The sequence below is a fragment of the Girardinichthys multiradiatus genome, chromosome 6 (assembly GCF_021462225.1).
Source record: "Girardinichthys multiradiatus isolate DD_20200921_A chromosome 6, DD_fGirMul_XY1, whole genome shotgun sequence".
Lineage (NCBI taxonomy): Eukaryota > Metazoa > Chordata > Actinopteri > Cyprinodontiformes > Goodeidae > Girardinichthys > Girardinichthys multiradiatus.
In genome coordinates this window covers 36,841,872-36,856,670 of record NC_061799.1, presented here as the reverse complement: position 1 = coordinate 36,856,670, position 14,799 = coordinate 36,841,872, and the positions used below count along the sequence as shown (strand labels likewise).

Below are 14,799 nucleotides of genomic sequence, written 5' to 3'. Positions count from 1 at the left end.
ACTTTCCATTTTTGAGAAGTAGAGTGTTTGCTGGGAGTTGAGAGATTACAGGAGGGTCAACACTGATTCATTAGTGGAATATGCCTCATAATCAGGGTCCTCCTCAATGTTATCCTCTGTTTCAGACATGTTCTCGTGTTACCTACACGGTCAAAGAGTTTGACAACTCCTCATTTACAGAAACCTTTTCTTAGGAGTCTTTTTCATTACAGCAGAGAGCAGAAAGGGAGCGCACAGCACCAAAAGAGATGAGTCAGAAGGCTGCTGGGGAAAACTTATATGGTTTCTTGTTTGTTGAGTGAAGTACAGTATGGTAATATCAAACTTCTCACAGTGTTTCCCCTTTTCCATGTCGTTTGAACTATTCGTCATTCACGCACTACTGTAGTTATGGTTATGTAGGGTTGCAAAGAGTTAGGGCCCTTAAGTTTTTTAAGATCTCACATTATAGTGTCGTCCAAAACACACGTGTGTAAAATATTGATATTTCTGATATGTTTTATACAGCTAAAACAGCCTGGAGTCAAACTGACCCCAATGAACACTGATGCGTGCAACATGTGCACAGGACATTGAAAAAATATTGTCGTGTCATTTTGTTTACCCTTAAATTTGGAAAAGTAACAAAATATGAAGCCAAAAAATGTCAAATATTAATATGGAGACATAAAACTTTGAATAGTCACATTAACCCCATGGATAATAAGAGGGTTAAGATTTGATTCTATAAATTCTTCAAATTTCCTTATTCAGTTTCTTTACAATATGATAGTGATGTGAACAGATGGGGTCCCTGCCCAACATCTCAATCACCAGCTTATTTTTAGTCCACAGTAGATTGAAATAGATGTTACTTGTGATCAAGAGGTCATTCAGTGGCTTTGTTTGAAAAACATGAACTGAAGTTGCTAATTTATTTTTCCAGTTCTGTGAAACATCTTTGCATGTTATCCAATCCTAAATAAGAATCCAGCATGACACCAAGATATTTTACATCTGAGTATTATGTGATAAGTTGTCCCATTTATATTCAGATTTAAATATTTCCACTAGCTCCTGCACAGTTACACCTTCTCATTCTGCAGACCTCAGACAGAAAACTGTTCCTCTTTAACAATGACCCCAGAAGAAACAATCAGGTGTGGGACATTTGAGTTTTATTGGTGTATCAAACAGCTGTACATCTATTTGCCTTTCTTGGCCTTGATCTTCCTCAGGTAGAACTCCAGCTCCTTGCCCTCCAGGAGATAGCCGTCGGCCCTGCCACACTGGCCGGGTCTGGAGGCAATGCAAGCTGTGGAAAAACAAGCAAAACCAAATTTATTAGAGGAACTTAAAAACCAAAGCAGCAATCAGGTTTAACAGAAACATATTGTAACGTGATTTCTAAAGAAATTAAACACAAACATGTTCGTCTAGGTCCTTAAACTTTTTAAATTCTACACTACAGCAGTTTCAGCTGCTTATCCTTATTGATGCCTTGCTTTAAGGAGCATTCAACCCCCCAAATGCCTGCAGTATCAGTGCAGCTCAAGTCAAGTAAATTCTCCTCCTGATGTGGGCGCTAGTAAAAACACACCAAACTACAAGCTGATATTCTAGAACAAAACCCATTTATGACCAAAAACTGACTGCAAGAGATTTTAAGCACTAAGGTACCCATGATTCAAAATGTAGACATTAAACAACGTTAGAATCTCTTCTTAGCCAGAGATTTACAGGTTTGATTTCTCGACAGTCAACTTTCTTTTCATCCATACTTTTAACTCCTTTCTGGATTAGGGGCCAAATGTTTGACTTACCAAGCAGTTTTCCCTGCAGGAACTGCTCCTCCAGGAGAGTGCTGATCTTGGATGTCTTTTTACGATCATCATACTTCTTCTGGGTCTTCTTGGACCTCTTCTTATTTAGGATTTCCTCCTCTTCAGGAGTCTGCAAGCAGAACAGGAAACAACTTAGGATAAGAAATAAATCTGTCTCGATAAATATAAAATTTCTGACTTTTTTTGGTGCTTCTAGCCAGTCTTTCTCAGAGACTCTGGTGTCACCACTTCCATTCAGTAGCAGAACTGGTCAAAGTTATCATCATGGAAAGACGTGCTTGAGATCAGAGGATAGTTGTGCCACGGGGCGTCAAAATACAAGGGTCATGTGACCAACCTCAACCAGCTAAAAGCTAACTTTTTAACTTCTAAACATCTCAAAATGTTATGTTCTAAACCAACAGAACACAGAAGGTAGGAGTCCTTAGAAAGCGACCATATACAATCTAATGATGTTAAACAAAAATCAGACAAATTTAATGAATTTGGCATCAATTTACATCTTGTATGTTAAACTACATCTTTAAAAACAATTTAAGAAGTATTAAACGTACCAGCTTGGCTCCCTTCTTGCATCCCAGAGGAGTGGCGTAGTGAGCCTCATACCACTGTCTGAAGGGAAGGCTGTCAACAAGCACGATGCAGTTCTTCACCAGCGTCTTGGTTCTCACCAGCTCGTTGTTGGAGGCGTTGTAGACCACATCAATGATCCTGGTCTTGCGCGTGCAGCCTGAATACACAGAGCGAAGCAAACTTAGAAGAAAACCCAACAGTTGAAGAAAACTTTAGTTTTACAGGAGGTTTTTCTCAGAGTCTTTGAATTCACCACTTACACTCAGTAGCAGAACTGACAAAGTTATCACCATGGAAAAGAGGCATCATGGGAGGCCAAAACAGGAGACACTCACCCTCAGAGCCCCATGAGAAGTTTCCAGCCTCAGAGCACGGTACTTCTTGTTCCCACCACGGACCCTCACTGTGTGGATGCGACGAGGTCCAAGCTAAGAGTAAAGTTCTGTTAAAGCAATCCTTTGAACTACAGCAGCAGTAAAAGCAACTGGTTTGCACTGCAGCATGTCAGTGTAACTATGACAAGTCCTACCATTGGTAGGTCCAAAGTTTTGAACCAAAACGGCACAAAAAGGAGCCTACCTAAGGGCAAGTTTTCATCACCCATGCTGCTTTAACAAAGCAAGCCAGTCTTTTTGCTCACCTTTGTGTTTGCAGGTGGACGCCCGAGCTCATACTTCCTCTTCTTGTGGTACGGCTTGCGTTTACCGCCGGTCTTGCGGCGTTTATGCCAGTTGTCCCTTGAGATACCTAGAAAAATGTTTTAAAAAGGTGTCACATCACAGTTTCTGCTCCGACATTCACTGAAAACATTCCTGTGCTTGAGTGGTCAGTTCTCCAAGGTAAGGTTTGTCCGCATTTTGGATTTAGGATCCGCATAATAGAGCTTCATCACACCACTCAAGCAATTTCAACCAATTTAAGGCCTCTAATGTTTAATTGTGAAACAACATATCGCATAAAGCTTTTAAAACAGACAGTGACATTTCTAAACTAGTTATATTTACTAATACACATCATAACGTAGTGAAATGTACATTCCTTACCCTTAAGTGCATCAAACTCCGCAAGACATGATCGCCACCAGCACGCTAGCTACTACCAACAGCCCACACTACAGCTTCAAACTGTTTAAACCTTTTTAAATAAACTTCCACAAACCCAGCACGTAACGTTACTCATACTACCTCCCAACACGGCATCTGGCCCATTTTTAATAGCTCTGTGAACCGTTTACGACCACATTTCAGCTGCAGCAGCTAGCTATACATATGTGAGCAGCCATCTTGGAGCATTTCACACAACGTCTAAAAACTATAACATTAAAACACAATCTATTGATTTTAGGAAACAAAGTTCGAGCTAGACACATTTTAAAATCATTAAGCTGCAGCATTGCAACCCATTGATGGAATATTCCTTCACTAAAACAAGAGATGGACAAAGATTCTGCTTCGGAGCTTAGCACGACAACACGTACCCATTCTCAGGCGCCGGCTAGAAAGAGGAACTGCAAGGGCTCATGGGAAAGTTTGAAGCCTCGCGACTCTCGCGATAACTTTCGAAGTTCCGTTTTTGACAAACCCATCAATGGTCCAAATGAAACCATTACTTCTGGGTGCTGGGTTCTGTTTTTGTAAGTACATATTGGTTCAAAAGGACTCACTATAATCCAGGAAACGGATTCTCTGCGGTAAATAAAGCACCTTTTTAAAAATATTCCGTCAGAAACAATGTATCATGGGGCGGTGATAAAAAATATGGAAAAACATCCTTCGATTTTACTGTACATTGATTTTATCAGCAGAGGGCGAGGGCGCTAAAAACAGTCACAGCTCACTATTACCAAATAATTCCCTAGGTTTAGATATTTAGACATCCCATTCCTAAAATTCCAAAACACCATTGATAATGTCCTATCTGTATAATCACTTTATTTCAATTTTTTCGTACTAAACTAAAGTTTCAGAGACCTTCAGAAAGACTGAAGAACCAATGATAGAAACAACTTGACACCATCTCTGTCTGCTTGGATGTAATGTAGAAAGATGTAAAGAACTGTACTTGTTTAAATCATTATTTTGGCTGGAACATATGACCCGTTTACACAAACATCAACGAGTCAGGTTCATGTTTCCTTATAAGTTCTTTATTATATACAGCTATTGTTAACCGGCAGTTGTAAAGATGTGATTATAAACATGGTGATATACATGTTTTTGTTTTAGAAGGGACTGTAGTGAGCAGCATTCAGTGAGGCAGCAGAGAGATCACTCTTCCCAGGGGCTCATGTCGGTGTCGATGGCCACACAGTTGTACGCAGCGTAACGCAGCTTTTCCTCACAAACCTTGGCACTGAAGAGGAGAGCAGTGAGAGTTTCATTATCAGGTCGCTTCATATATACACAATTCTGGTCAGAAATAAACTAAACAAAAAATTAGGTTACCTATGGTAACCCCAGATTCTACTGTGTACAGGCTTTGGCCTTTTAGGCTATCGCTGGTGGGTTAAAGGTGAAGCAGGATGTAGTCTATGCCTTACTGGGTTTGTCCGAACCACAAGCTAAATAATCTGCTAGGCCAGAATAGCTTCAAAAGCCCAGCCCTCCGCATGCGTACTTATGCACTCAGAAGCATCCTGCGCCAATATAAAAGTGCAGTGAAATAATAATAATTCTGTCAGATCTCAATACAGAATGAGACATGGAAAAAGTGAAAACTTAACACAGGTAAAACCTAATAAATAAGGAGATAAACAGGAAGCTGCCGTGCAAATGTCCTCTACGGTCATTTCTCTGTCCAGAGCTGTGGAGAATGGATCCCCCAGGCGGAGTGAGCTCTGAGCTTCTCGGGAGGATCCAGTGCAGAAGAAGTACAAGCGTGTAAAATAGCCTCACATAACCAATGTGAAAGGTGCTAAGCAGACAGCTGCTAAGCTCAGTTTAGGTAAGACCAGAAGTCTGCAGCCTGTGGCTCTGGAGCAGCATGCAACATTTACTTTGGCACATGTTGTCATAGAACTGTGCAATGTTTTAATTTATTCAGGTAATAAGAAAGGCCTTCATGCAAAATCTGGAACGAATTTGCACAAGAGAATGACAATGATGGGACAAGAAATGTGGGGTTTTTTTTCAGCCTTTTTTTATTTGTCATTAGGCTGCAAAGAACAAGACACTTAACTTGGTCGTACCTTGGATAGTTGGGTAGATACAGGGTGCTGGAACATGTGGACGACTGTGGAAGTGCGTCAGTTGTGTCAGACCTGATTTAGTAAACAAAAACAAGTTGGAATTACTCTGTTATTCCACTATTGTTATACAACTCTTAAATATAACACTTGTGCATACCCTTGTTTGTCAGGGAAGACATAGATTGGTGCAGGGAGACGACTTCTACCCGTTACAAACCTCAGAAACCTGCTACGATCCTCTGAATATGGAAAAATCACTGTGTTTAATCTGAGTTTAATTCATTTTTAGTTTGTTCAGTTGAATTTAAAAGACCTATCTTAACAGTTCATATATATGTTGTTAGTTAGAGTAAAATGTAACGGAGAACTAACCGTTGGTGAAGTTTGTCAGCGCCTCCCATAAGTACTGCACTCTGACATCACTTTGTTCCAGGTCTTCGTAGCGTGCTGGTTGGTAATGAAAACATTATTATCATTCATGTAAATTATCTAAATGAGTATTTTTTGGGTAGATTTTAACTTTTATTGAACACAACATGCAACAACACTTTAAAGGGCTCAGATTTCAGTATGAGCAGACCGGGGCAAACTGATCATTCATAAAATAGCAATGAAATGTTGAGTAAGTGTTTTGGTACTAAAACACCCCTGATCGCTGCAGGTTTTTACACTTTAAACTTGCAAAAAGCTTCCTTGCTTTGCAAGATATTGATCCTAATCCTAAATGCCAATACAAGAACAAGAGTCTTTGCTTTCATCTTCCCCTTTCAGTGGTCATAATGTTATGGCTGGTAGGTGTAGGTAACATGGCCAAACCTGAAGCCAAGTTAGATGGGTAACTAGATTTCGTAATAAGTAACAGCCTAAATAATAATTAGGATGCAGTTTTTGATGTTTTCCTGGGAAAGATCACATATGAAATTCCTAAAGGCTGTGTTCTTGGAACACTTTTATTTAAGATCATCATGCTGCCCCTAACTGAGGTGATATTGCATCTTTATCATTATGACACAAAAATTAGAGCTGAGTTTTATTTTCAATAGGTTAGATACAAAAAACCCATCATGCACAGTCCTTCGATCGCTGCATTGGCTCCAGTTTGTTAAATAAAATACTTTACAATCTTTCTATTTTTCTATCTTACCAGGACTAATAAACTAAACGAAGGGGTCCAGCATTTAGTTTCTATGCTCCTCAGTTCTGGAACCAGCTCATGAAAACCTAATATGTTCCTGAATTTGGTGGCTCCTTTATTTTTGGACTGATTCGCCACAGCTTTCCAGTGAATGAATGTTTTATAATCTATGTAATGGATTGCACTTTATTTGTTCTAAATTATTTTAATTATTTCTTTTTATGTAGTGCCTACATTTTGGCGCCATTCTTGTAATATATTTCCCTGCCTCTAAAACTGAAGTTGCCTTTTAAACTTGGTTTATTGGCTTAATAATGGTCGTCATCACCTGTTCTAAGAGTAAAACTTACTGAGCCGTTTTAGGGCTTCCACAGTAATCTCCGGGTCTCCACACACTTTCTTTTCCACCTCCTGCCATGTAAGGAGGTCCAGTACGGCCTGAGGAACCACCTTCAGCAGCCCTGCCTGCATGGCTGCGATCTGCAGCAATACACAGAAAATCAGACAACGACAACAAAACGCATGAAGCGTCAACAAGTTACAGGAACTCATCTCTAACCTGCTGCTTGCTCTCCTCCAGCCGAGCCTTCTGCACCAGGCGGATGAACTCGCTGCGGTCCTCGTATCGAACTGGCACGTTGCTGCCACCTGGGATGAGGTCCATCATCTGACCATCAGTCAGCTGGGTCGTGTAGACCAGCTCCTCCCCGAACCTGAACTCGAACGTCTCTTTGTCCATGTTCTCCATGGCTTCCAGCAAGTTTACCTGAACACAGATTGGAGCCAAATTTATGGAAAGCCATCAAAGACCAAGACACATTTATTTTTTAATTCTGTGCAAAATTTACAATTGGACACAGGAAAACCAAGAGAATATACCAAGTATTAAAAAAAAAGAACATAAATAATTATTTCACAGCAATTAAAAATATAACAAAATAACTTGTTTATAAGCATAAACTGTCACCAAATAAATATTGCAATAATTTTTGGCCATGACAGTTTACTGAACCTAGAGTCTCCTGTTGGTATTAAGCTCTGTTCAGAGTCCCCTCCTGAGGATTGAGATGTTTTGTATTTTATGACAGCTAGTATAGAAGTCCTCACCAGCACCGAGTCCACTGCTGGGAAGTCTTTGCTCCAGCTGACTGCCTCCCCTGTTAGCTGCTTCCAGACCAGGCCAGGCAGAGCCAACACCTGTAGGATGGACAGAGTAATGGACAAAGAGAACTAATCACCGTCTTCAAAAAAAGTCCCCATTGTCCCCTTTTTTCTCATTTAGTTGACGTTACAACCACAAACTTGTTTTTATTTCATTTTATTTGGTTTTCAGATACAGAAACAATGCACAGTCCATAATTTTGAAGTGGTTTTCAAAATGTTTCAGAAATAAAAATGTGAGGAGCACTCTGGGTCAATACTACTGAAATAGCAAAATAGCTTAAGATCAGTCAGACTGACCAGATCTGTAAACATCCATTTTCAAATTCTCGATTGGATTTAGCTTGGGACTTTGACTGGGCCATTCCAACACATATAAATGTACAAGTCTTTTGGGGCATGTCACTAACAGTTTTTCTACATCTAAAACCTTTGTGAACAGAAAACAAGACTTCTTATGGCTTTTCTCTTGTTGCTCTGTCATAAAGGCAGCATAAAAATTCTTCACTTATGTCGCTTAATTATTTATGCTTTTTACACCACGTTGTTTTTATATCAGATGGTTACTCTGACTGGAAATGATTTATGTTCTGTTCTGAGTGTTTCACAAAGGAAGATCAATGGTGGCGCACCGTCTCCTGCCTCCATTTCCTGTGTGAACAATCATCATCTTCTGTGTAAATAATTGTGCATCACAAACGAGTTTAATATGTTTGTAAAATACCACTTCCTTACAATGCTATGATGTTTTTGAGCTTGGAGTTATTTGAATATGTTAGAAGTCAGCTTTTGTGTTGGCCTCCTTAAAACTATCCCTTAGCTTCAGCCTCTGAGCTTAACTAATGTGGATTCATATGAAAAGAAGACACTAAAACAAGGTATGTATCAACAGCTTAATACATCTAACAGAACCTCACCTGAACTACGACTTTAGGTACTAAATTCTTGCTTCCATTGTCCTACAGTTAAAAGAGAGAAGGTATGACTCACCAAGAAGTCTTTTCCCCTGAGAGCAGCACCCATCAGCTGACCGATCCACTCATATATTTGGAAGTCTTTACAGGACGGGTTAGGTACGTAGTAATCTCTGGCCTCAAAGTCTCCCTGACAGATAGAGGGAAATGATGGTTTGAGAAAAGTGAGGCTCATTGAAGCTTGGTGTGGTCCTTAGAAAAAGTGTTGGGGTTGGACCTGCTACCTGGTTGGATGTCCGAGTGAAGAACGGCAAAGGCATGGGACACTCAGCTGAGCTGGGGCAAAGCTCCTCCGACATGTCTGCCAGGCTGTCCCGAAATCCTCCTCCTTGGTCGATGATTCCCTCAGCAATGAACTTGCATTCCCACCACTGGTCATAGCGAGCTGGCCATCTGGTGAGACAAAACACAGTCGTTTATATCCAAGTTTATGATCAAACTTTACTGAGCTTAATATCATGAGGCCAAGAAGAGGTACCTGTAATCTAAAGTCTTTTCATGTTTGTCGGATGGCTTGAGACCTTGATACACCTTCAGGAGCAGAGATAAACATGAGACCACAGCTACAGCATCTGAATGAGCTGAACCACTGAAGTTAACAACCGACCTGACTGAACACGGCGTTCTTGCAGCTTGGGTCCAGAGACGGGTTGTCTCTGTGCTCCATGGCCAGACGTCTGTTGATGTAGAGGCGAGGCATGAAGTTAGGCTTGCTGGTCTCTGAGTCCTTCAGGCACTGAATGATGAGGGCGGAGCGCCGTTTGGACAGCAGCAAGAACTGCTTTATGCTCTAGAGGGCGCCACAGAACACACAAAGAGATAAAAACACAAAGAAGTGAGTACATTTCTTTTGGAGCATATTTCCTATACTTCCAGGTGTGCGATTTCAAAGAAAGACATGTCAGAGTCGAAAAAAATAAAATCTTCTGTGAAATGTAGATCTTATTCTAAAGGTCCGCTGCTTTAGTCCGGTCCAAAAACCGACTTTTATTTTTTCATTTGGTGCAGTTCGCTTACACTTTGTACTTTTGGCAAATGAACTATAACTTGTAAACAAAGCCACGCGGGTGAAGACAATTGTTCCCATTGGACAGAAAAGACCGGGGCGAAACAACTGTGGAAATCCTGCGAGCAGCACCTCTATTCTCCATATTTGTGTTGTTATTACAGCTGCAATATCATCGTGAGGGTCAAGAGCAGCTCATTCAACACTGATTTTGCAACGTTCTATTTATAATTTTGGAACGGCGTCAGCGAATGCTTGCTGCACGCCGAGGGTGACGCTGTCCTCTGCACTGAGGTAAAACACGCAGGCATCAGTGTTGCTAAGCAACAGGGCACGGTTCAGGTAAGATTTCAGTATAACGTTCACTGCTATGGTGGCTTGTTAAGTCCAAAGAGACATATGTTTTCTGTTGTTGGGTCAGATAGAGGTTTCTATTCACACCAGAAGTGAACTGTACAAGAGTTTGTTTGGAAGTGGACCAAGACCACCACAAAAAGTGGGCCTCGGTCCGGTTGTTTGGACCGAGGAGGGGAAAACGAACTCTGATCCGTTTAAAGTGGACCAAAAGTGGCTGGTGTGATCACAGCCTAAAGACTTTATAGAAGGAACAGTGTAACGTGGGAATCACTAATACCTTTCCATATTGTTTTACATATTTCCATACCTACCTAAATCTGGAAAATACTTGAATTAAAATCCAGTTTTCCAGTCTGTATGGGAACTATATTAAGGGCAAAAGTCTCAGGAAATATTAATAAAAGCTTTTCAACCAGCAATGCCATAAAAAAAACTAGCAGGCTTTCTTATGGCAGAGGAAAGGAAAAGTACAAGTTTCTGCAATATGTGCATAACAGCTATTGGAATATACTGAGAAAAATAGAGGCTACTACTACAAAAACAACTACAATAGAAAATTACAAAATTCAGACTCACTAAAGACTAGACCTTTTATCTGCAAATTTAAATGTGATTTCTTCTTTTTTTTAAAAATCAGATTTGTGTTTTTTCCTTCAGTTTCATGTTTCGAGTCAGCTGATAAAATCCTGCTGTGACCCTGCAAATTAGGCAGTTAAAGAAAAAAGATATTTCCTATTTTTGAGTTTTACTTTTGTTTCTTTCAGATGAACGTTTTTAGTCTTGAGGTGAAGAAAGCAGCAGTAGAAAAATAATTCTGATCCTGCTGCTTTGAATAATGAAATAAGATGCAGCAACATTTGTGTTCTGAAAGCAGAGGCTTCGTTCCCTTTAATGCTGTCTTTAGTTTTGATTCTCAGATGTTCTGACCGTTTTATTCATTCCTTTATAATGTTTTTTTTTAACGATCTCACTTATATTTGCATTAATTCCATCACTAGGCACCAGAAGGAAACTTCTGTTTTATGAAACAAACCTTGTACAAATAAATGAACCTTGTCTGATTTAACCTATTCAACTGTCTGTTGATCTTATGTTTGTTTAGAGTAGTGCAGGTCACCACAATTTAAACACTAGCAGTGCCTCAACTTTCAACTGGTTTTATTTTATTTGTTGGACCAGATAAAGACATATGATCTGACTCACTTTGATCTGGCTAAACATTCCCAGGCTGTAATCCCAGGCTGGCACCAGGTGTGGCAGCACATTGTCAAGTAGACTGATGAACCTGAAACAGACCAAATATGAAACCAAACTGAAGGTAAAAGGCATCATGGGCAGTAAGAAAACATTACTGACCTAAATATAAAGTTCAGTACCTTTCCAAAGTGATCCATCTGGCACTTTCCATACTCCCAGCAATATTCAAGCACTTGTTTAGAAGGGTGAGATTTGCCATGACTGTTGAGATGAACCCAGTAGTTTGCCATGATCTGTTTTCTCCTCATCTTTAATGGCATTTCTCCAATCTCCACCTACAAAGCATTCACTGGGGAAGTTTTAAAATCACCACAACACATTCTCAATGCCTGTTCTTGGATCAGATCTAGTTTTTTTTTAGATAAAAGCAGCTGCTGTAAAATAGGCTAAACACCCATAATCTAATACTGACTTAATCATAACTTGGTATATTCTCTTTAGGGCTAAGCAACTTGCTCCCCACTCCCTTCCTGCTAAACACACCATGACATTTATTATTGTTTTGCATTTTCCCTCAATCCTGTCAATATGATCTCTCCATGTAAAGCGTGCATGAAATATCACACCCGAATACTTGAAAGATCCAACAATCTCCACTTCCTCTCCATATAACTGTAGTTTGAAGTTTTCATTCAAATTCCACCGTGTAAAAAAGACTGAAACTGACTCAACTGAAAACCTAAGCCCCCAGTCATTCCTCTATTCAACCACATCATTTATAGCTTCTTGGACCTTATTTAATATATGTACAATGTTTCACCCTCTCTTCCATAGTACAACGTCATCTGCAAAAAGAGACCAACCTCCTGGAACAGAAAAAAAGTCATTAATCATGCTGGACAAAGCTGAATTGATTCGAACCTGAATCTTGGGATTAATGGCGGTTGACAAACCAGCTAATAAGGTGCATTAACGCCACCTACTGGATTGGACTGTGGACAGATTGATGGGGAGAAACAGAGAAATTGATTATTATTTATTAAGTTTGCATTATTTGTCTATATATGCGTCTCTCCAACTACCTTCCAAAAAAGACTTCTGTTTAACCGAGGCGTTTCCTTTCATTTTCTTCACCTGCTGAGATTTCTAATGCCATTTGCTTTAGATCAGGGGTGTCCAAAGTGCAGCCCGGGGAACGTTTTGTGGTCTTCGGAATGATTTTGTGCGGCTCTGGACCACAATTCAGCACTTGTACAAATCTGGTTTACAAGCCCAAGTGGTTAATGCAGATCCACATTTTTTTTGTTAGGGAGAAAACTTAACTGAGATCACACCTTTCCAAAATCAGGGAGATAAATTTAAATCTTCCTAAAATGAAAGCACAAACTACTAATCTTTTATTAACCACAGTTTTTGCTTTTAAGACCATAAACATCCAGTGACGTTTACTCAAAAGCTAAATTGGGTGCACCCATCTATTAAGCTTGGCTAAATAAGGCAATAGTTTTTGAAGAAAGAGTGACCTCATATCCTGTTCTTTGCACTGAGAATACACACAGAAAAATTTGCCAAATTGTCAATTTTTTAATTAAAATTAATTAAAATACCGTATTTTCCGCACTATAAGGCGCACCAGATTATAAGGCGCACCTTCAATGAATGGCCTATTTTAGAACTTTTTTCATATATAGGGCGCACCGGATTATAAGGCGCATAGAATAGAAGCCACTGCAGTCAAACGTTTGACTGGGGTTGCGTTATGCATCCACTAGATGGAGCTGTGCTAAAGAGAATGTCAACAAAACAGTCAGATAAGTCAGTCAGTCAAACTTTATTAATACACTACAAACCAGCGTTCTGATAACTCCATTCACTCTCATGGTAAGGTCTCCTCTACATAGAAATCTATTGAATAGAGCCAACCGCACGTTAGGAATGCATTGGAGTCTATGAAGTTGAAGTTGAAATCAAACGTTAGTTAAAACGTTAAAGGGAACTTTTCCCTGATTCAGTAAACACGTAAAAGAAACAGTTTGATGCACTAAATCAAACGTTAGTACATTCACAATATAGTAGCGTTAACTGTTGAATTCTCTCGCTGCTGCTCTATTCCCATGTTCGACTGCGTAGTTGACAGCCTTGAGTTTGAACTCAGCATCGTAAGCGTGTCTCTTGAAAGGTGCAATTTTGGGGTCGTTATACACACACAAGTGGTGTTGGACTAGGAGTAAGCACAGTACAGGTGTTTACCGCTATTACTTCGGCGACGCCCCTGACTACGGTAGCCGTAATGCTGCAAGCGGTGCGGCTTTGTAGTTTACCAGTCGTACTGAAACATTTTGACAGAGCGCCGTGTACAACCAGTATGGATCAACCAATTAACCAATTGATCCATATATAAGGCGCTCCGGATTACAAGGCGCACTGTCATTTTTTGAGAAAATTAATGGTTTTTAAGTGCGCCTTATAGTGCGGAAAATACGGTACTCAGCATAGTGCCACTTTTTGAACATACTGTATGTCTAAAGAGACACAGATCTCTCATTACTTGATAAAAAAAAATACCTGAAACAAATAAGTTTGCAAGTAGGCAATGCATATTTTCAGATGTCATATAATTTCCAGAAAAATAACATTTTGCCACTGAAATAAGAAGTCAAAAGAAAAACAAAACACCTCAGGGTAGCATTATTTATTTATTTGTCTTAGTGGATGGAGAACATGCAAACTCCATGCAGAAAGACCCCCGGCCGAGAATTGAACCCAGGATCTTCTTGCTGCAAGGCAACATTGCTACCAACTGCACCACCGTGCAGCCCACAATTAGATCTTTCTGAGACATTCTTTTCCGAAGAATGTCTGGAAGACATTTTGGACAAAACACCTAAAAAAGAAAACAGAGATATGGTTTATTCTCCATTTTAAAGGCTATTTGCAAGGCTACAAGGTTATTTGAAGTAATTATATAATAGATCAGGTGGAATTAACAATTAGCTGCTGATCTGAATGTGACTAAAGTAACTAAACAACATCCAGTCAACTCCCTAAAAATTAAGCTGAATAACATCAGTGATGCAGTTCCTAGAACGAAAACCATTTAGGTGAGATAATTTTAACAGTTACTCTTTAATTCATTAAGTGGATGAAAATATGATATACGCAAAAATATCAATTTATAATATTTAAATGATAGAATAAGATTACCTCCAGCCGATTGATATCTGGTGTCTTTATGTTAGACACAAACTTATAGCAACTTTAAATATTTGACATTTTAAAGAATTTAGTTACAAACATAATCACATTTTTCTGTTTTTGACCAACTTCAAACAACTGAAGATTGGAAATTAGTGAGATTAAACTCATTAAGAAAAAAATATGAACCC

General features: G+C 39.5%; 1 protein-coding gene, 3 non-coding genes and 1 pseudogene across 4 annotated transcripts; all 5 read right to left on the bottom strand.

Annotated features, from left to right (window-relative positions):
* Nucleotides 1–1,140: 1,140 nt before the first annotated feature.
* Nucleotides 1,141–3,921, bottom strand: LOC124869512 (annotated as a pseudogene).
* On the bottom strand, nucleotides 2,026–2,094 carry LOC124870711. The gene has a single exon (XR_007038870.1). It is a non-coding gene; the product is annotated as a small nucleolar RNA SNORD38 (small nucleolar RNA).
* On the bottom strand, nucleotides 2,627–2,694 carry LOC124870722. The gene has a single exon (XR_007038880.1). It is a non-coding gene; the product is annotated as a small nucleolar RNA SNORD38 (small nucleolar RNA).
* On the bottom strand, nucleotides 2,895–3,003 carry LOC124870723. Its single transcript, XR_007038881.1, has one exon. It is a non-coding gene; the product is annotated as a small nucleolar RNA SNORD46 (small nucleolar RNA).
* Nucleotides 3,922–4,520: 599 nt separating the features above from the next.
* On the bottom strand, nucleotides 4,521–11,624 carry LOC124870137 (E3 ubiquitin-protein ligase HECTD3-like). The gene is made up of 13 exons (XM_047368661.1): nucleotides 11,593–11,624; nucleotides 11,420–11,501; nucleotides 9,461–9,643; nucleotides 9,332–9,384; nucleotides 9,078–9,246; nucleotides 8,870–8,983; nucleotides 7,826–7,915; nucleotides 7,278–7,484; nucleotides 7,069–7,198; nucleotides 5,956–6,030; nucleotides 5,741–5,822; nucleotides 5,584–5,655; nucleotides 4,521–4,748 (listed from the first exon to the last, which is right to left on the bottom strand). The coding sequence occupies exons 1-13, from the start codon at nucleotides 11,622–11,624 to the stop codon at nucleotides 4,664–4,666; spliced, it is 1,374 nt and encodes a 457-aa protein (XP_047224617.1). The 3' UTR covers nucleotides 4,521–4,663.
* Between the last annotated feature and the right edge of the window lie 3,175 nt (nucleotides 11,625–14,799).